We start from the raw sequence: 22299 nt of genomic DNA, 5'->3' as shown, positions 1-22299 counted from the left end.
TTTTTTTTTTTTTTTTCTCATTGAGTTTATTGGTACATTTTAGATATACAGTACAGTTACTTTCAATATTGGGATCTTGTACCTTTACATGACAGGCCTTGATTCTCATTTTTTCCCCATATCCCTGCCCTCCCTTCACCCCATCCTCCCTTCCCTATTTACAAAATCTTTATTTCCATATTTTCATTTTCTCATATTTTTTTCTTTTTCCTTATTAAGATTATTTTTGCTTTATGTGTCTTCTCCAAGAAATTTTGGAAAGGCATAGAGCCAGGCATGATTGTGCTTGTCTGTAATCCCAGCACTCTGGGTGGCTAAAACAGGAAGATTACAAATTCACATCCAGCCTGGGCAATTTAATAAGACTTTATCTAACAGTTAAAAATAAAGTGAGTAGTGCTAGGGATGTAGCTCAGTACAGAGGCCCTAGGTTCAATCCCCAGTACCACCAAAAACAAAAATTAGTTGGAGTTCTTTGTTTACTTTTGTTGTTACTGATGATGATTTAACCATTGAGAAAAGTACCTTAGACACTTAAAGAAGCTGTTTGTGTAATAGACTATTGAAATATTCATATAAATTTCAATGAAGGAGGTACACTCCTCTCATAGTCTTTTACCAATATTTGGCGATTCTTAAGCACGTCAAACATAAAGAGTAATGAATAATATGCACTGTAGAACATAAATTTAGTACCACCTGGCTTTGTCCACCTGAACATGAAATTATCACAAGACTTCTCTGAAGAGCTGTGAAAATACAAGGTCAACTTACACATAATGCCCCAATATAATAAAAGAATTTTTTTAAATATATTTTCAAGGGTTGAGGATTTAGCTCAGTGGTTCCACTGCCAGCCTCACAAGCACAAGGACCCCAGGTTCGGATTGATCCCCAGTACCAAAAACAAAAACAAAAAGCAAACAAATAAAAATATGCTTTCAATCAAAAGCCCCTCCGGGCCTAACTACTCAGAAGGTAGGAGGCCCTCATTTTGTGGCTTTGTTACATGTTTTGAAGGCTGAGTGAAACTTCACTGTTGTGCTTTGCAAACAGGGCCAGTTTACCATGAAAACTGTGACTGTCCTCAGGAAGACAGCGCCGCCTGGCTGCAGGAGATGAACTGCCCGGTGTTCTTTCCCCAGATTCAGAAAGATCTGGCACATTTCCCTGCTGTTGATCCAGAAAAGATCGCAACCGAAATCCCCAAAAGATTTGGACAAAGGCAGAGTTTGTGTCACTACACCTTAAAGGACAACAAGGTACAATGTGTTGAGGTTTGCTGGTTTTCACGATTTTGTTTTGTGTTGACATTTGACTATGTCTAACTAAATAGTTTATTTAAGCATCACCTACCCGAAATAACTGTGCCAAAGCTTTGTCTCAGTGAAGCCTGCCAGGACTTTAGAGCTAACATAGTAAATGTCAAATTCTCTTTTAGGTTTATATCAAGACTCATGGTGAGCATGTAGGTTTTAGAATTTTCATGGATGCCATCCTGCTTTCTTTGACTAGAAAGGTGAGTGTGTGTTTCTTCTCACTTGTAAGAAGAAATGTTATATCAGGCTTTATGGTTTAATTTTTCAAACTAAAACTAACAATACCAAGGATATTTGGTTCAGGAGCTGTACTATAATACTGTTCTAAAGTTTTTTTCATGTAGGATACCTGTATTAGTTTCCCAGGGCTGTCACACAAAGTGGTTAAGATAACATTAAAAACAATTTTTTATTAGTACATATTTACTGTGCATAATGACTACATGCCTCATGGGAAGTTATATGTGTACATAACACAAAGTTATTTTTTTTAAACTCCTCATCTCACCAAAAAAAAAAATAACTAAAAAACTAAAGAAATTAGCTGGGCGTGGTGGTGCACGCCTATAATCCCAGCACTCTGGAGTCTGAGGCAGGAGGATCACTGAGTTCAAGACTAGCCTGGGCTACATAGTGAGTTCTAGATCAGTCTCAACTACTAGTGAGACCCTGTCTCAAAACACCAAAAAAAACCCAAACAAACAAAAAAATAAAACTTCTCATCTCTTGGCCTCTTCCCATTTGTAAAAGACTTAGCTCCCTACTTCCTGTTATCGCTTATTGTGCTCTTTAATTTATTTATACTATAATTTATTTATACTTTATATTTAAGCTTGTGTCTGATTTATTTCACTTAATATTGTGCATCTTTTTTCCTGCAAACAGCTCAAGTTTATCTTTCTTTATAGCCGACCAGTAGCCCATTATGTATAAATTGCACATTTTATTCATTCATCTTTTGATAGATACCAACAAAACATCAGAATATTAGCAGATGTGTTTTTGCCTATCTGTGTCATTATATGAAAAAATAAGAATTGTCTCCAAGGCTCTAGTTTTTCAAGATTATTTTCAAATTGACCACTACAGTTCTGAATGAAAATATATAATGAAGTGATCAAAAATACAGTGAATGGTTAAATTTTTAAAAATGCATTGCAGTAAAAGACACACAGCTATTAATCCCCCTCAAAGCACTCCCCCCTCACTTCCAATATGCTTTTCCTGTTGTTCTGGCCACTTTCTGAAGCAGTTCTGGAAGCCCACTTTTGAATGTCCTTACAAAGTATGATCAAAATTACAGTGACTGTTGCTGCTAACTACTACCCAACAGAAAGGCAGGCTTCTAGAAACGTAACAGTGTCCTTATCCACCTTCTTACCAGATCTGGTACCACGTGACTTCTAACTCTTCTCCAAAGTTAAAATGACCACAAAAGATAAATGGTGTGAATCAGTTCAGAACATCAAGGCAGCCATCACAGCACAAGTAATGACACTCCCAAAAAAGACTTTCAGAACTGCTTCAGAAAGAGGCAAGATTGATGGAATCAGTGTGTTCAAAGCCAAAGGGACTGTTTTGCAGGGGATTGATGGCCGTTCATCTTTGACTGAAATATTTTTTGTTTAAACACACGTATGTTGTTTTGTAAATCCTCTAAGCATTTTCCATGGCTACATAAAGCAAGTTCTTTTTAACATGTTCACACCATTGGTTAGTAGAAGCTGCATAGCTTGGAAGTTACTACACTGGATGTAATGTCAAGTTATCTGGATTCAAATCCTGTTACCACCACCTACCTGGTGAACATTTTTTTTTAATGGAAGCATCTGACTCATTAACAAGAAACTAGGGCTAGAAATACCAAATGCTATTTATTTACTTTGTGTGTGTGTGTGTGTGTATGGTACTGGGGATTGAACTCAGGACCTTGTGCTTGCAAGGCAGGTGCTGGCACCACTAAGCTACATCCCTGGCCCCCAAGTGCTATTTTTCGTATTATTTTCCAATAATCCTCTTTATGTCTTTGCTCATCTTAGTGTCTTAGTAGCATTAGAACAGGAATTACCTTTGCTACCTCATCCCTTTTGCAATAAGTGTGTTGGTCAGTTTAGATGCTGCAGAAGGCAATTTAGGATTCTGACATATATGACCACATTCTGAAACATCACCCACTGTTCAAACGAAAGTAATTATCACTGCATGAAGCTTGTGAGGTTGGCCTTTCATTTGGTGCAGTACTGATTTTGACTGAGAAATACAATGCATCGTGCGGTACAAAAACTGTGAATCGGCTCTACTTTCTTTTCTCCTAGGTGAAGATGCCAGATGTGGAGTTCTTTGTTAATTTGGGAGACTGGCCTTTGGAAAAGAAGAAGTCCAACTCAAACATCCATCCCATCTTTTCCTGGTGTGGCTCCACGGATTCCAAGGATATCGTGATGCCCACCTATGACTTGACCGACTCTGTTCTAGAAACCATGGGCCGGTGAGAGTGGTTTGTCCTCTTTGGTGAGTCCCTGTCCATGCACCCTTGTGATGTGAGGACGTGTGAGGAAGGCGTGGCACGCTTTCTGTCTTCCAGAGTGAGTCTGGACATGATGTCCGTGCAAGCCAACACGGGGCCTCCCTGGGAAAGCAAGAACACCACAGCCCTCTGGAGAGGACGAGACAGCCGCAAAGAGAGACTGGAGCTGGTGAAACTCAGCAGAAAACACCCAGAACTCATCGATGCCGCTTTCACCAACTTTTTCTTCTTTAAACACGACGAGAGCCTGTACGGTCCCATTGTGAAGCACATCTCATTTTTCGATTTCTTCAAGGTATGACAACATCCCGCATGCCGGTGCTTTCTGCTTTCCCAGTGTATACAGAAGTCACGCGTTGGGGAAGGGAGACCGAAGCCTGTAAATTACAGAGGGTGGGAGAGAGGAGCACAAACCATAGTGAGCACTGAGGCACGGGGTTCCTGCGGATGCGCTGCAGCCTGGGACTCTCCTCACACTCAGCCCTGACATTGAGTGTGCGCGGGCTGAGCTTGGACCAGGGAGAACTATCATTTCTTTTCCATCTAACTCTTAAGCACAATGTCTGCTCGACCCCTTTTTTATTAATACATGCATTGCAGCCACGTTACAGTTATCTCTCCCCAAACCACAGCATTATAACAAGATGTCGCTTATCAGGTTTCCTGTTGAGGAACGACTTGAAACCCATCCAGATATCCTGCCTTGGAATTCTGGGGAGGAAGAATGGCTTTGTGCACCAAGAATGTGGATTGCTCTTGCTTTACAGAGAGTAACCCTTTTTTCTAATGACCCCTCTTTAGGACCTCATACTGCCCTGCCCTCTAGACCACCGACTGGGTGGTTTCGGAAGCCCTCTTGGGTGGAGAGAAAGATGGGCAAAGGGTAGTCCTGTGGGTGGGGAAGATAAACGATTAGCAAGTGCTACCTGCCTAGAGTAGCTTTTCCTGGGTTCCGTGGAGGTAGGCAGACTTCATGAATGCCAGTTTTTTTCCATATACCTAGCTCAAAGTTTTTGTTCATTTTTTTGGTTGTTGTTTTGCAGTACTAGGAACTAAACCAGGGCCTTCACACTGAGCTACATAATCAGCCCTTTTTCTTTAAAAAAAAAATTATTATTTTGAGTCAGGATCGAAGTCACTAAGTGGCCTAGGTTCTGCTTGAATTTGAGATCCTCCTCCCTCAGCCTCCTAGAGTGCTAGGATTACATACACCACCACGCCCCACTACATCGCAATGAGTTTTGAAAGGATTATAGCTAAAGAAAGGTATTTATTGCATACCTAAAATGTACCAATAAACTCAATGAGGAAAAAAACAAAGTTATTTATTCCCCGGGCCTTCTTGAGTGTGGTGTTACATCATGCCTTAGCTTTCCCTGCCTGTTGAATTTTCTGTGACCAAGGCTATTGATTACCACAGTTCTATGAATATTTTTATTCATAAATGTTCTTGTCTGGCACTTTGGGCCATCTGGTGTTTATAAAATACAGTTCACTTGGTACAGACTGTGCCGTCATTAGGGTCACGCGTGCAGTCAATAAGGATGTACAGGAATCTCAGAATCCCGGACATAGCTGAGGACCCTGCTTTGCTTTACTGGCTGCTTTGGGCATTCGATGTGTTGCTTCCCTTGTGAAATCTAGGGCCATCTCAGAAGGAGCGCTCAGCTCTCTACATCAGCATGCTCTGGGACAGCCCTTGCTGAAAGGTGACGGCAGCGGGGCGATATCCGGCCAGCTTTTTAATCTGAAGATGGCAGATGAATGTGTGGAATGGGAAGGAGATAAAGAGGGTGGCAGACGGAGATCTAACAGAGGATTCTTCTGCTCTGCTACTGTTCTGCAGCATAAGTATCAGATAAACATCGATGGCACGGTGGCAGCGTATCGCCTGCCTTATCTGCTGGTGGGTGACAGTGTTGTGCTCAAGCAGGATTCCATCTACTATGAGCACTTTTACAATGAGCTGCAGCCCTGGAAACACTACATCCCGGTTAAAAGCAACCTGAGTGATCTGCTGGAAAAACTTCAGTGGGCCAAGGATCATGACGCGGAGGTAAGGTCAGTCTCCTAGAAGGCTTCTTCCCCTTTGGAGCCCAGTGTCACAGGTGCACTTGAAATATCTTGTGTGAGATGCGGTGATACATCTTTTACCTTGCACCAAAGCTGCCTGTTTACAGGGAGCACTGCAGTTCCTCTTATGAGGAACACAGCTGTTGCACCCTGCATCCGCTGTCCACTGTGCGTGTGAAACAAGCTGCGCTGTGGCCTTGATTATTCTTCCTCTCTCTGAACCACAAGCACTGCCTGTAGGAGCAATGTGAAAATTCAGGTGGCCATTCCAGCAGAATATGTCGCTAACTCTGCTGCGGAGTCACATGAGGGATTAGGTGAACGAGATCCAGGGTCGCTGCTGAGTACGGTGCGGCTGGCGCATGAAGACAGCTTCATCTTGGCATTTATTTACAGAGTCACTATCACCTAGCCTGGTGTGTTTCTTCTCTCTCCACAAGAGGCCTAATTCTAGGGAGCCCAATATGACTTCTCAAACTTTCAAGTTTTGAAAACCTCCCTTTGATTCGAACAAATCCTCTGTGAAGTGTTCCTTTTGCAATACAGCACTACCCAGAAGGGTATGTTTCTTGCTTTTGGCTCACCGGGAATGTTCTGTGAACACCTGTTTGCGTGTGTCTGTATGGGAAAACATATGTTCCATTAAAGGATTTTTAAAAATTCCCCTAGGCAAAGAAGATTGCGAAAGCAGGACAAGAATATGCAAGAAATAATCTCATGGGTGATGACATATTCTGTTATTATTTCAAACTTTTCCAGGTCAGTATTTCCCAAAGAAACAAGTCATATAACTATGTTACTGGAAAATAATATTTCACTTCACAATTTTTAAGAATGTGTTAAAATAAGGAGATAGTTGTACTTCGTTGAGTGGAAATCATGGACAGATATTAAATAATAATATTTTTGAAAACCAAAGATTAGCTGATGGATAATGTTACAATATTAAGTGATAAGTATTTGAATTAGAATGATGTGGTACCTGATTAGAAAATTGGCCTCCAACCCTACAAAGTTACAGGATTTATATTTTCCTATTACACTGCTGCTGCATTACCTTTTGTTATATTTCTGGGTTTTGCTTTTGTTTTTATTTGTGAAAATAAAATGTATGTTTAGGTCTCTTTTCCTGACCCCAAATTTTTCTTGAAAATTATCTTCAAGAACCCAGCATTTAGTAATTGTAATCGAAGTACACCTGACATTTTAAAGGTTTTGTTTAAAAAACACAACAGGAAACAAGTTATTTGCTAATAATAGTAGTAGAGCTAGATTAAGAGGTTTGTGTCAGGGCCGGGGATTTACCTAAGTGGCACGGTGCCTTCCTCTCAAGCACAAGGTCATGGGTTCAATCCCTGGTACTGGGGGCAGGGGGATGTTTGTCTCAGAGTTAGATATTGAACTCCACATGTCGGGCTCTGCTGCAGAGCAGAGTTGGTCTACTTCCGATCTGTACTGCCCCCTCCAATTTTGTAACCTTCCCTAGGAGATAACGAAGGGATTCGCTGGGTTAACTGTAAGTGAATGAATGGGGAGATTTACTGTGCAAATTTCTAAAGAGCCGCTGGTTTGCGTTCATTTATTTAGCTAATTTTTAGCCTCAGTGTTTAGTGTCTGTCCCATACCAAGACCGTAATAAATGAAGGTGGTGATTGAGGCTTCTAGAAGCCATGGCGGGGAAGGCAGAAGTAGTCTCTGTCCTCAAATTCTCATTGTGGGGAAGACTGCAAAACTATTTTCATTATAAAGCAGAAGGTGGTTAAATAAATAAATAAAAGCAGCCACATATGTTTGGGATGGAGTAACGTGAGGTCTGTTAGGGAGAAACAGAGTCAGAGGACAGCAGGACTCAAACTGGGTGTTTATGGAGGACTTTACACCTAATCATTTCACACAAGGGAGTTAAGTGACCCATGGCCTATAAATTCCAGCACGTCTCATTGTAAATGTACTTAAAGTCCTGAAGAAGGAATGCTTCTCTATGGCTGCTTTCTAGGAATATGCCAGTTTGCAAGTGAGCAGGCCCCAGATCCGCGAGGGCATGAAGAGGGTAGAGCCACAGACTGAGGACGACCTCTTCCCTTGCTCGTGCCATAGGACAAAGGTAACAGAACTGACCTCGCCAGAGTGAGTGGGGGCGCTGTGCATTCATTCTTCGGGTCATTCAGTCGGGCGATGAGTTTGAGTTCCTGATGAGGCCTCCAAGCAACTCAGTCTACCAGGGAGATGGATGTAGGAGAGAATAACAGTGCACAAGAAGGGCGCTAAAGTACAGATCCATGAGAAGGCAGAGTAGCTCTCAGGCAGAGGTAAAGACAGCCTTCTTTAAGATGTGTGGCCTTCAAGTAGATGTTGACAGTTGAAACGTATTTTCGCATAGAACTTCTCCCCGTGAGATAGCTCTGGCCATGTTCATCAGCCCAGTACACATATGAAAAAGCATACAACTACGAATGTCCTGTCATCAAATCATTTCAAGACAACCTCTCTTGCTATCACTACATGATGCCTTCACATCCATACTTACAAAGCTAAAAAGGACCTTAGACGCTATTCAGTCATTTTTTTATTTTATGGTTAAAGCTGAGACCAAAGAAGAATTCAGCTCAGATCATCTAGCAAGGTGAAAACCAGTCTCTCCTGATCAGATTGTGTATATGTTTGCATAAGGAGACAGTGTGGTGGAATAATGTTGTTTTTAACTGTAGACTGTAGTTTATTTGAAGGAATATAGATTCATAAACGTGGGTGGGTGGGTGTGTGCATGCATACACGCATGTGTAAATATACTGACTTGACTTTGTGTGTGTGTGTGTGTGTGTGTGTGGTACTGGGGATCAAACTCAGGACCTTGTGCTTGCAAGGAAGGTGCGGTGCCACTGATCTAAATCCTCTGCCCCTGGCTTGACGTTACTTTAAGCAACATCATCATGTTTCAGGATGAAGAAACTCTAAATGAGTATTAGAATCAAAGATGGTAAGCAGATTTGGCATACTTTTCAAGAGCATTTAAAAGGAGGGAGGTGACTACAGGCCCCACCAATGTAACAGAACCAGCTTATAAGAGCTTACCCGTTATTAAATATTCAGGCATTTTGTACATTAATTAAGGTTTAGGTAGCTTGGAAACAGCCTAGTAGGAGTGTTTACACCATGGCGGGCAGCACACGCTAAAGATCAGAATTTTGGCTGTTTTGAGTGTGGTTATCTTTTTTGGAAAACTGCCTCACCATGAACTGGCCTCTGAACGGTACACCATCAGTGTGAACTCCTGTTGTGCCGCAAGGCCATACACTCACTTATAGCCAGTGATGAAACAGGAATTGCAAATCAGAAGGTACCTTTCACCAAGCTCCTGACTTGGTATCCCAGTGTTTTCTACTTTGGCTGCAAAAGCATTCTGATGCAGCACTCTGTCTGCACTCCTGTTTCTTTTTTTACTTGTTATCTAAATGATTTAGAGGAATTACCCAGTCATTCTCCCCGTGATTAGTGCAAGTTAGGGACAGAATGGTAGCTTTGTTCATTTCTTGTTCTTTGCGCACTGCAGCCCCCAGCTGATAATGTTCGTAACACAGGGCTGTATGGTTACACAAACAGGTGGTTGTGTGGCTCTCCCATTGGTAGCCCTGTGAAACAGAGAGATTTTCCCAGTGGGTCCGTGAGATCCTCCAGAAATAGTTTTGAGCCCTAAAAGCATTTAGCAACAATTTAGCTATTTTTTTTCTTCCTCTCATCTTCAGTCAGAAACAATTGACTAGGCATTCATAGGAAAATGGATGCATATTGAGGCCATACTCTGAAGTCAAATAAATAAGACATACATGTGTAAATACCAAATAGTTTCTCTGGTGTGAAAAACTAAAAGTGTAAATAAGATCCAAATAGTATAACTGACAATGTGAAATGGGAAGAAAAGGACTAAAGGTGTAGGGGAAGCGGAAGGGTAGAGGAAAGGAAATAAGGGGAAAAGATATGAGAAAAGGAAAAATGGAAACAAAGTCTTTGTAAATAGGGGAGCTTGGAGGGGGTGAAGGGAGGGCAGGGGAATGGGGAAAAAATGAGAACGAAGACCTGCCATGTAAAGGTACAAGATCCCAATGATGAATGTAACTGTACTGTAGACCTAAAAAGTACCAATAAACTCAATTTAAAAAATCAACTAGGATAAGTTTTCTGGACTCCTAGAAGACTTCCTGATGGCTCTAAATATTTTCCTTCTTAATTGCAGACCAAAGATGAACTCTGACATGCAAAATACCTTCCATTCAAATCATGGTGCTCTTAGCTGAAAAGAAGAATATTTTTCAAGTGTTAATTGCACAGATGATCTAAAATGTATGAAATTGTTTGCATTATAAAGATGTTTCTGCTTTACAGTATTCCCGTGACTGTCCTTGAAAGCACATTTTTAGAATTTTATAATAAAATCACATTTATTTTAAAAGCCGTGTTGTGCTGATTATTAGCTGCATTTGGACCATGTAGCATAAAAAGAGGACTCTGATTCCTTGACTCAGCCTGCCCACAACCCACCCTGCCTTCATTTTCAACACCGAGCAACAAACCCCAGTCTCCTTTAAGCCACTGTTATTTCAGATATTTACTAAGTCACAAGCAAACCTATTTAACTCTAACTAATACATTCTACGGAGGCCTCTACCTCTGTCCGGAATAAAATGTCTCACCTCTTCCTAATGTGAACCTGGAGGTCTGGCAAAACCAAACCCATCATGGTTCCATCTATGCCTGTCTCCTTACCATCCTTAAATTTGCTTTTCCCTCGGTCTGGGCTGCCATGACTTGCTCGGCATCCAGTTTGGATGAATCTTTCAAAGCTGACCTCGTCGTCTTGTCTGGATTTCTCTCTCTGCATTCCCGTTTCCTGGTGTTCACCATTACGTGCCCTATGGTCACTGTCTGTAAGTTGTCTCTCTTCCTCACCATATTTGAAGCACTTGACTGCCAGGCTCTTCTATGCCTGCAGCGAGAAGGCGAACAGATGCTACGTGGGGGAATGAAAGTAAAAATCACTTTGAAATGAGGTTAAAGAATTAAAAAGGAACTAAGCCACACATATATAATGCCTTGCAAAAATTTTTTACCAAACGGTCTCTTTTCTGTCATCTTCCAGTTAATCTTTTATAATTTTTAAAAAATTGTCTACAGATAATGTAAAACATTTATGCATAGAAAGTAATTATAAGAAAACTTGCATGTAACCACAAAGATTCTTCACTTAACCAAACATTCGTTAGGCTCCCCAACAACGTTCCCCAAGGCCTCTGTATACTTACAAGAGCCTGCTAAGTGAGCTTAACACAAACCCACACATCTAATCACGTACCACATCCAGTCGGGGGCCTCATCCTGCGTCATCCAGGGGACAGTTGATCACCGCTGTTTTGAGCAAGAATCCTGCTGTCTGGCTAGAATCTCCCTCGCCCTCATGCTTCCTCTTAGGAAGTGTTGAGTGGCCCCCACCCTGCTGGTGGGTTCTGCATCTTCACTTGACTGACTATGATGTATTTGAAATTGAGTCCCAATCCGAAACGAGGTTTCTTTTCCCCTATGGTAAAGGTGGGAATGTCCTCTGTTTTGACTACTTCAATTACTGTTCTTTTTATTTATTTTTTTTAACATTCGCACTGGGGTTCAGAGTTAGATTTATTGCTGGCACCATACAAGTGTCCCTCGTGCCTCATCTCACCTGTGCCCCAATCCCAGGCAAACAGCACCAGAGCTGTAACAGTTGTCCTTGCTTTTATTTATGGGTTTTTTCGTGTGTGTGCTGAGATTGAACCCAGGGCCTTCACACTGAGTTACATCTTCAGTCCTTTCTTTGATTTTGAGGCAGAGTATTGCTAAGTCTGTATTGTCCATGCTGGACTAAAACTTGAAATCCCCCTGCTTCTGTCCCCCAGAGGGCTGGGATTGCAGGAATATGCCACCATACCTGGTTCCAGGTGTATTTTTGGTTGCTGGTACTTGCCTATCATTGGTATGTGTAATGGCGAGTCATTCTCTTTAGTAGGTTGACAATATTTCACCATATAAATGAGATCACTTGATTTTACTATTCCATTGTTGATAAATGCTTGGGTTGTTCCCATTTTCAATGATTCTGTGAACATTCTTTTTTTTTTTTTTTTACCGAGGATTGAATTCGGTTCCTTGCACTTGCAAGGCAGGCATCCGAACCACTGAGCTAAATCCCCGGCCCTCTGTGAACATTCTTATTCGTGTTTCTTGGCTACATTTGCTTAGAAACCAAATTACTGGGTTATAGAGTTTATACATCTTATTCCAAATTGATTGTCCCAGTTTTTCTGCCTCTGGTGGTGTGTAGAATTTCCAATTGTTTTACTTCCTTGCTAGTATTTTATATGATCAGCCTTTTAATTTTTTCCCAATCTCTTTGGTACAAACTGATAACTCTCTATGTCTTCCTTTTCATTCTCTAATTACTAGTGGGGCTGGTCACTATTTCATATACTTAGGAGCCATCTGTGCCATTTGTGTTGCTCTTTTATAAATTTTTGTTTTTTATTTCTTTGCCCATTTTTATACTACACTGTTTGACTTCCTGGTGGATTTTAGAAGTATATCATGGAGTTGGTCCTCTGTTGGTTGTATATGCTACATACCTCTTATTTTATGACATGTTTGTTGGCATTGAAATGTCTTTTAAGGTTCAAAAGAGCATGACTTGAAAACAGAGGACACATCAGTCTTTTTCCTTTTATAGCTAACACTTCTCGAGCCTGGTTTAAGAAATCCCTATCCTCCGTGATCATATATTTTCACCAAAAGCACAGGTAGTTGTTGGTTACACACGAAGGTACAGTATTTAATAACATTAGCTATTGGGGAAGTGAAAATTAAAGGCATGATGAGATATTATAAAACATATACCAGAAAAGTTTAAAAAAAAAAAACTCCAAATGCTAGCAAGGATGAAAAGAGTTTGGACTCCTCGATTATTACTGAAGAGAACTTAAGATGGCACAGTACCTCTGAGAAATGTTTAGAAATTTCTACAATGCAGCAGTTGCTCTTGACATTTGTCCCAGAGAAATGAAGTGTTCATTAAAAAAGCTGTACACAAATATTTATAGCAGGGTTTCCCATATATGCCCCAAAGTGAAAATGCCCAGGTGTTCTTCACTGGGTGAGAGATTGGACAGCAGTGGTACATCCACACCATGGAACAGTACTCCCTGATGCATATCACACTGTGGGTGAATCTCCAGAGAATTAACACTAAGAGAGAAAGGCCAAAGGCTACATGGTGTATGGGTGCATTTACAGGATATAGTAATATAATTTTGTAAGAATATTCCTATCGAGGAAAACTGAGTAGAAGGTGCACAGACCTCTGTAAATAATGCAATCTTCCAATTGCTTGTGGGTCTACATTTCAAAATTAAATCATTAATTAAAATACATGAAAAAAGAAATCCTTCTTTAGCTCAAGGTCACTAAAGCAATGTCCTTCATATCTGCTATATGAGTTTCTCAGCACTACCTCAACAAATAACCACACATGATGACTTAAGACAGCAGAATTTTATTCTCACAGTTCTGGAGCCAGAAGTTTGAAATCGCGGTATTGGCAGTGTTGGCTCCTTCTGGAAGTTCTAAGGGAGAATAGCTTCCAGTACCTTCTTTCCAGCTGTTGGAGGCAGCTGGCAGTTCTCAGAATTCCTGCTTTGTAGACTTGCCTTCCAGTCCCTGCCTCAGTCAACACATACTCTTGCTCTCTGTGTTTCTCTTGGAGACACTTGTTGGATTTAGGGCCTGTCATTGGATTTAAAGCCCATGCCAGGGTTCAATGGTTCCATTGCCTGCCTTGCAAGCTAGGTTTGATCCCCGGTACAAAAAAAAAAAAAAAAAAAGTCCATGCTAAATCAGGGACAATCTCAAGAATTTCAATTATATTTGCAAAGATTCTTTCTAAACAAGTTCATATTTACAGGTATCCAGGATAGGATATCTTTTGTGGGCCTCTCCTCAACCCAGTACATCTTCTAAAAACATTTCCTTAGAAATTAGGAAAAATATAAGGATTCTTTCCATCACACACATTCAACATAGTGCTTGGTAGAGATTTAAACTAGCACAGTAGGTTTAGGAAACAAATAATATAAGAATTTAAAAATAAAATTGTCATTAAAGGCAGCTGATATGCCTTAATATACAGAAAACCCAACAAATTTGTAGGTAAACTGTTGGAATTAACAAAGAAAGTGGCATTTGCTAGATACACACCAGCATATAAAATATACTTATATTTCAATAGAAATATTTCAACAGAAATGGAGGATGAAATAAAAATGTATAACATGTAATAGTTTTGAAAGTCATGTATTTCTTCTTTAAGGACATTTACACTGAAATTTCTGAAAACTTAACCTACTTAAATTAAAAGATATTATATGTCTATAGATGAACAAAAACAATACTAAAGATCGCAAATCTTCCCACATGGTACAATATATAGAGTCAGTGTAATTTTAATCAAAATATGCTCTATCCCTGTTTCTGTGAAACTCAAAGTTTTTCTTTAAAAATTTATGGGTTCTGCAAAGTCTCAGAAAAATTATTTGAGAAAGAAGGAATTGTAAGGACCCCCCCACCAGGCAGCAAGTCTTTTTACAAAGCTGAAGTATGTGAGGCCATGTGGTATTGGTGTGGGGATGGGGAAAAAAGAACAATTCCAGAACACCGGTAAACAGACCTTGGTCTATGTAGAAACTCAGTTTGGGATACCGAATCATGATGTTGGGAAAGTTTTCCTAGATCCACGAATGGAGCCAGAACAACTGGATATGCACAAATAAAAGAAGCACAACAGGATCTCTAGCACACACTACATCCAAAGATCACTCCCACAGGATTAGCGACAGGAAACAAAACACAGTATTTCTAATCGGCAAAAAGGCTGTCTGCGTTATCTAAAGGTATAAACTTTGGCAGCTAAAGTGACCAGAGATTTACCGTTTCTTTCACTTTATGACTCCTGAAATATAGAAAGTGCCGAAATTTCCAGGACATGTACAGCTCTCTCTTCCCACCATCCTGAGAGAGACGCCGTCTCAGTCCATCACGGTCACACTGCTGCCACGGGTGGCCTGTGTGCTCCCTGGGCCTCGAGTGTCAGACACATAAGCCCGGCAGGAATTCATGTAACGAACATGGCCTTTTGCGGTAAAAATAGATAAAAAGTGGGTTTTGACAGGATGGGATTCCTAATCGATCCTGCTTGCTTATAAATCTTGTAACCCTAAATGAGGACCAGTGAGATTCCAGGGCGGAATTCGGAACTGTTGGACGTGGAGTGTGTGATCTGTCATTGACAAACCTACACCTCCCGTCTGTGAAAGTCTATCGAGGTCTGGATCAGCGAACTGGACGTGCAGTTTGATCGGTGGGATGAGAGCATGAGAAATTGAACTGAAAGATCACAGCCAGTTTTCCCATCTCCAACTTTCCCATCTGCAACTGAATGTCTCACTCAACAATATAGCACGACATTCTGTTTCATTTCACGGAGGAAAAAAAAGAGAGCTATTATGAATAAGGGAGAGGAGTGGTAGGGCTGTAAGGAGTAGCTTCACGGGTACTAGTGATGGTGGATTATTCTTGTTGATTGGGTTGTGGTGGTGATTGCATGAATATGCACGGAGCAGAGCTAAAACTACATGGAGCCAGGGCTGTGTCTACCTGGAGACACTTGAATGAACTCTGTGTGCTGCACTAACATCATGTTTCCGTATTCTACTGTAGTTATGTAAGATTGCTACCCCCGGGGGAATCCGAGTGCAGGGTATCATGGGCCTCTTGGATTCAGTTTTGTAACTTCCCACAGAGACAAAATTATTTCACAATAAAAAGTTCAGAGTAATCATTTACTTTTAATAAATAACAAATGTAACACATGCTCATAATTTTTAAAATGACTCTTTTCAATCCCTGTCCTTTTCTCAGTAGAACTACCATTAATATGCAGACCCCTAGATGGTCTCTTCAGTATATAAACATGGAGGACTTTATCATGGTTCCAGACCATAATAGTTCATCATCTCCATTGCATTCTTGCTAATTTTCATCTCTTGCAAATATTTCTGGTGAATTGACTAAGCCAAAGGTATGAGTGATTTAAATTTCTGTTTTTCTATTATCTATCATTTATTTGCTTTTTACTTATAATGTGGATTTGTCATATAAGAGAAACCAGACAATATTTATGCTTATGTGTCTGATTTATTTCACTTAACATTATAGTCTCAACATGTATTCATTTTCCTACAAATGACTCAAATTCATCATTCTGTACGGTAGAATTGTATTCCAATGCATATAAATACCACATTTTCTTTATTCATTCATCTGTTGATGGACATATAAGGACTTAGCTATTGTCAATTGCACTGCTATAAACATGGGTATGCATCTATCACTGTAATCTGATGTCTTTAACTCTTTTAGGAAGATACCTAGGAGGGGACGACTAGGCTGAATGGAATTTCTCATAGTTTATTTTGAGGAATCTCCATACTGATTTTAATAACACTTTTACTAGTTTATATTCCCATCAACAATGGCCATCTGGGGTGCTAAACACCCCACTTATCTATATGTTTAGTTCTTTCCCAATATTTGGAAAGTTTTCCACTATTATTTCTGTAAACAAGTTTTTTAATTTCCTTCTCCTTTGCTCCCTCCTCCTTTCTGCCTGTAAACAGGGTTGTTTTTTTTTTAATGCACTTTGTGTTATCTTCTGACTCTTCACTTATTCTAATTAATCTTAGAGTAGTCTTCTTTGTGTTATACAGGCGATGTTGAATCCACTCTTCACGTTCCCTTCATTTTTAAAGTGTCTTTGAATAACTGGTCTTGAAAATATCCCTATCTTCTAATTCTCATGGCCGTTTCTGCTGCCATATTTTCAATATCATTTTAATCTCTTGGATTTCTATTTGGAGACTTAAACTTCCTGATTGCTTTAGTACCTTCATTATCTAAATGGTTATATTTTCAAGCACCTCATTGATCTTTCTTTTTCTTTTCTTTTCTATCTCCTTTGTTATTCTTTCAAATGATTCAGCTGTGTGGCTTTTGTTTTCCTCCCCCATGACATGGATCGGCTTTGAGATGCATTTTGCTGTTTTGTCTTCTGTTTTGTTTTGTTTTTTTAATTTTGTTTTGTGCTTAGGTATGTAGTTGCTTATAGTGGAAAGACTTCCTTGCTAGTATGGAGATCTCTTTAGTTCGTCTGCTTTTCAAGCGAGGCATGGCTAACAATATTCTTTTTCTCTGTCCCAAGATCCAGTCCCCTCTGTCAATGTGGGAGGGGAGGATGCAGCATAATTGGCCCAGCATCCAGTTATCTGGGAATGGACTACGGTACCGTTAAAGTCACAAAGGCAATCCAGTATTGGCATAGAGAAAACCTATTAAGAGCAACAACGATGTGACACTCACTGGCAATATCAAGTAAACCAGCAAAGGCAATATCATCTGAGGAAAACTGGAGACGGATGGACACACCAAAAGAGCCAACACTGTGCCATGTACAGTTATAGCATAAACCCTAAGACAAAAAACATAGATATATTGCCACTAATATATACTAAATGTGCTAACGATACCTCCACTAATAGTAGGATAGACTCCAATGAATCCAACTATTCAAAGATTTTTTAATGAAAATTTCATGTGGTGAAGGTGACCAGGTGCTGTTGTTTAATCCTGGTGCCCAGCTGTTAGTATGCAAGCTTCCAGACTGGTGCACAGGAGCAGGGCTGGCATTCCTGTACCACAGCGACTGGGTCACAGCCAGGGTGGGATCAATACACACTGGACCTCCCATGTCTTGCTCACGTCAAGTATCAGGGCATCTCAGGTGGCCCAGATAAGCCTTGCAGACCAACGCAGTGCAGCCCTGCTGTTTTTCTGCCCCCCCCCCCCGTTTATCACAGCTGGTGACAACATCACCATATGCATGACTGGACCTTTGATACTGTTCCAGCTGTGTTTTCAAATCCCAAGTGACTTGGCCTAGAATCTTGCTGGGAAAGTTTCCCAATAAGAGCTTACTCAGTGGGCCAGCAAACCCAGGCACCCACAAAGCCAGGTGCGCCTGGTAAAGCAGCATACACGCTACTGGACTGTGGGTGGTGGTGGTGGTGGTATTGTGGCCTAGGCAGTGGCAGCACAAGAGGCCCCAGCATGCTCAAGAGAGGGAAATACACAGTAGCACTTGGCAGCTGATACAAAGGTACATTCCCTTTTCCCCTACCTCCCAATTAATAGATCCAGAATTGGACTCTTTATTACAGCTTCAGAAATTTGTACTTGCAAGCTTTACACCTCACCAGTGAAAGAAAGAAGGCACACATTCTTCCCCAAGTTTTAGTGAAGAAGGAGAACAAGTTTTTGGAGAGTCCCACTCAAACCCTTGCCTTGCTTAATGGTTATACCCTTAAACATGTAAGACATTAGAAATGGGAGGATGCAAAAAGAAAAAAGTTTTAAAAAGTAAATAATGGTAGAGAAGAAAGAGGAGAAAAAAGTGAGACACAGGATCCCACTATAGAGTAGGATATTTATACAAATCGTTCCCATTCAAGAGAAACATGTTTTTAGTTCTAATTAGCTCTTCAACTGATTAGACAAAGCCCACCCACACTATGGAAAGCTATTTGCTTTACTCCAAGTTCATCAATTTATGTGTTAATCTCATTCAAAAATGTCCTCATAGAAATGTTCAGAATAGTGTTCAACCATATATCTGGGCACCATGGCCCAACCAAATTCACATGAAAGTAACCATCACAATTGGGAACTAATTCAAAGGATATCTATTGAGCACTAATATGTTAGCAAAACTAAAATCTAAAGATATAGCAGTGAATAGTTGCCATTCCATCTGGGATAAAGAATGAAAAAAAATAAAGAAGCAAGGTAATTACGAATTGTGATAAAAACAAGGGGTAGGTGGTAGTGACTACTTTAGATTTTTCATTGTTAAATTAGATATTTACTATAATTTAAGTATACAAATTACTGTTACAATATTAAATATTCTAATATTAATTTCTTCAGGCTTCTAAGTACTAAGTACATTATATTTTAAAAATGATTTCTAGGTACCTATTAAAATGTTCCTATTTTATTTTGTTGTTTTTACTGCGTTAATCCATAGTGGAGTACATTACTAGCATTCTAATTTTCAAACATAAAAACACCATGATCATTACATATTATTATTTTAATACCTGGTGGAATTAATGTGATAATATTTGACCTAGGCTATTTCAAACCACAGCCTTTGGGCTACCACCTGTTTTTGTATAGACTGCAAGCTAAGACTAATTGTTGTATTTCTAGGTGGTTAAAAAAAATCAGAGTAATATTTCACCCATACAAAACTTACATGAAATTAAAATGTTGGTCCACAAACACATATTACTTTTATATTACTTTCCTGTGGCCACTGTGACATATTACCACAAACTTAGTAGTCTAAAACAGTACGAATGTATTCTTTTAGAATTAATTTATAATTAGTTTCATCAGGCTAATGCTGCCAGGGATGGTTCTTTCTTGAGCCCTTTGACTTACCTTTTTTGATTTCTAAGGCTTCATTTCCTATCTTTCCTGGCTTGGGACCCCTTCTTTCATCTTCCCAGCCAGCAGCTTAGTATCTCAAATCTGTTTCTATTGTCATAGCTCCTTCTGTCTTTCTGAATAGTGCATTATTCATAATAGACCAAAACTGGAAATAAGCCACCTATCCATCAACAGGTAAATGGATACACAAAATTGTTGAGAATAATTTTGAGCAATTAAAAAAAAAAACAGTAAGAAGGAACAATGTACTGATGCATTCCACGACATGGATGAATCTTGAAAGCATTCTACATGCAAGAATCTAGATATTACACAAAATTTCACATCGTATGGTTGTATTTATTTGGAATGTCCAGAAGAGTTAAATCTGTAGAGACAGGAAGTATGTTAGAAGTTGTGTGAGCACACAAGTAGGAACAGGAAGGAATTGGTTATTTTTGGGGGGTAATGGAAATATTCTTAGATTATTTGCAATCTGGTAGCAAATGGTTGTAAATGATTACAAACAGTTGTAAAAGTACTTGAATAATATACTTGAAATAAGTGAAGTTTTGGCATGTAAATAAAAGTATTTAAAACGGGTATAGCTAGAAGATTAGCAGACATGAAAGAAATATAAAGACTTTATAATTTGGCAAAACATTTATGATAAATGACAATGAGTGTGTGTTTTTTAGGAATTTATTTCCTACGCACTGTAACAGGAAAGAGAATTGACTATGGGTCGAGTCATTCTTTCAGGAAGTATTTCCCTGGCTGTGGTGGTTAATTGTAGTGTTAACTTGAATAAGAAACACCGAGTGGATTAGTTTGGCACAGTTCTGGGAGTGTCTGGATGACGGATTTACTGAAAAGGGAAGACCCAACATGATGTGGGTAGCACCAAACTATAGGCTTGTAGCTTGGATCGGATAACAGAAAAAAAGAAGGAAGTCTCCTCTTTTGCTTCTTCAGAGGAACTCCATTCTTCATCATAGCCTTTAAAAGTCAGTCTCCAGGCTTTCCGCGCAGACCCTTCAGTGTCTTAGTTACTTTTCTCGTTGCCGAGACAAAATACTCAACACTCACAAGTTAAAGGAGGAAAGATTTATTTCAGCTCACAGTTTGTAGAGGTTTCAGTCTGTAGTCAGCTGGCTTCGAGGCAGGGTGGCCTGGCAGAGGAGCGCCACAAAAGAGGAAGAGTTCATGGCAGGGCAGGCAGAAGGCAATAAGCCTTCCTTCTGCGTTCACTTTTATTCCATCCAGACTACAAGCCTGTTGGTTGGTGCCACCTACAACCAGGGTGGGCCTTTCTATTATCCACACCCAGAACTATGCTAAAGCAATCAGTGGACTAGTTGCCATATATCCATTCCTTAATCCATATTCATACACCCTACATCCAGCCACCTCTGAAAAGCCCCAGTTATGAGCTCCTGAGGTTTTGGCGGGGGTGTAGATATAAACCATAACATTTTGCCTATTATGACTTGTACATATCTAGATCTCCTCCCAAAGCCTTCTGTGCTCATAGGTGGGGCTTGTGGGAGATGATTAGATCATGGGGTGTGATACTCAGCAATGGATTAGTGCAGTGCACTGATGAGTTTATAGCTAAATGGGTCTTGGGAGTTGCAGCCTGGTTGGAGGCAGTGGATCGCTGGAGGTATGGCCTAGACGGATTTCTCTGGATGGATCTCTCTCCCTCACTGCTCCATCTCTTTCTCTGCTTCCTGCTCTCCATGTCATGAGCTATCTCACCTCTGCCACATCCCTCGGCCATGCTACCCTGCCTTTGAGCCAGCCGACTACTGACTGAAACCTCTGCACCCAGTGAACCAAAGTAAGCCTCTCCTTCCTTAAGCTGTGATTGTCGGATATTTTGTCCCAGCAAGGAAAAAAGTAACTAATAACTGGCCCTATGCCATACACAGATTTACCATCACACACACACACCCCTGTCTTCATGAGGGAGTTTACAGCCTAGTGAAGAGACAGATTATCATGTTAGGTAACTGGGGCAGAAGGACTGGAAATATGAGAAAGCAATCAGAGAAGGCCTCTCTGAAAAAAAAGATACATGAGTGAAAGAAAGGAAATAGAGGACCGCCAACTGGGCTGAGAAGCAGGAAAAATCAGTGTGAAATTCCTAGTAGCAAAGAGACCAGGCTGCCTAGAGTTGAAGGAGCCACGGAAAACAGAATAGTAGGAAATCCGAGGCTTTTGACTTGGATGACCGGCGGGACAGGAAACCTTCAGAGGGTTTAGAGTAGAAGAGTCACGACGCCACGGCGTCCATGGTGGGCTGTTGTGCTGATGACACAGGGAAGAAGTGGGGACGGTAGCTGGTTCTTGTTCGTTTAGAGACAAGGTGGCCTTGAACTCGCGTAATCATCCCGCCTCAGCTCCCAAGTGCTGGGATTACAGGCGCAGGCGGCTGTTTCAACAATCCAGGCAAAGATCCCGGCGAGGCTTGGCCCACCCTAGGACAAGCGCACGAAGCGGCGGGATTCTGTACAGGAGCAGATCCTGCGGTTGTGGAGCGTGACATTACACTGGTCAGTGGTGACCCCCGTGTCTTTCGACCCGCAGCGCTTAGACGGGGTGGCCTGGACGGCAAGAGGACAAGCAGAGGGATGTGGCACACGTACGTCGCAGCTCGCTCCTAGCGGCGCTCACCTTCCACTGACGTCAGTGTCCGGGGCGGGAAGCCGATCAGGCCTGGAGGGCCGAGGACTCCCGCTCCCGGCGTGCCCCGCGGCG

The 22299-nt window shown here is 40.8% G+C and overlaps 1 protein-coding gene across 2 annotated transcripts in view; it reads left to right on the top strand.

Moving 5' to 3' along the window:
* Poglut2 (protein O-glucosyltransferase 2) overlaps nucleotides 1-10172 on the top strand; it is a 13159-nt gene extending 2987 nt beyond the window's left edge. Inside the window, exons 3-10 of one of the 2 annotated variants that reach the window (XM_010604635.1) lie at nucleotides 1057-1262; nucleotides 1442-1519; nucleotides 3635-3807; nucleotides 3904-4141; nucleotides 5693-5902; nucleotides 6589-6678; nucleotides 7916-8023; nucleotides 10151-10172. In XM_010604635.1, coding sequence (XP_010602937.1) covers nucleotides 1057-1262; nucleotides 1442-1519; nucleotides 3635-3807; nucleotides 3904-4141; nucleotides 5693-5902; nucleotides 6589-6678; nucleotides 7916-8023; nucleotides 10151-10168 — 1121 coding nt within the window. In that variant the 3' untranslated portion in view covers nucleotides 10169-10172. The remainder of the gene's footprint in view (nucleotides 1-1056; nucleotides 1263-1441; nucleotides 1520-3634; nucleotides 3808-3903; nucleotides 4142-5692; nucleotides 5903-6588; nucleotides 6679-7915; nucleotides 8024-10150) is intronic. The other variant, XM_019204613.2, reaches the window with a different exon arrangement.
* The last annotated feature ends 12127 nt before the right edge of the window (nucleotides 10173-22299 follow it).

This window comes from Fukomys damarensis, unplaced genomic scaffold (genome assembly GCF_012274545.1).
Source record: "Fukomys damarensis isolate Sample0158 unplaced genomic scaffold, DMR_v1.0_HiC HiC_scaffold_6, whole genome shotgun sequence".
In the NCBI taxonomy this organism is placed as follows: Eukaryota; Metazoa; Chordata; class Mammalia; order Rodentia; family Bathyergidae; genus Fukomys; species Fukomys damarensis.
The sequence above is the reverse complement of the archived record's forward strand: the minus strand, read 5'-3'. Positions and strand labels throughout refer to the sequence as shown.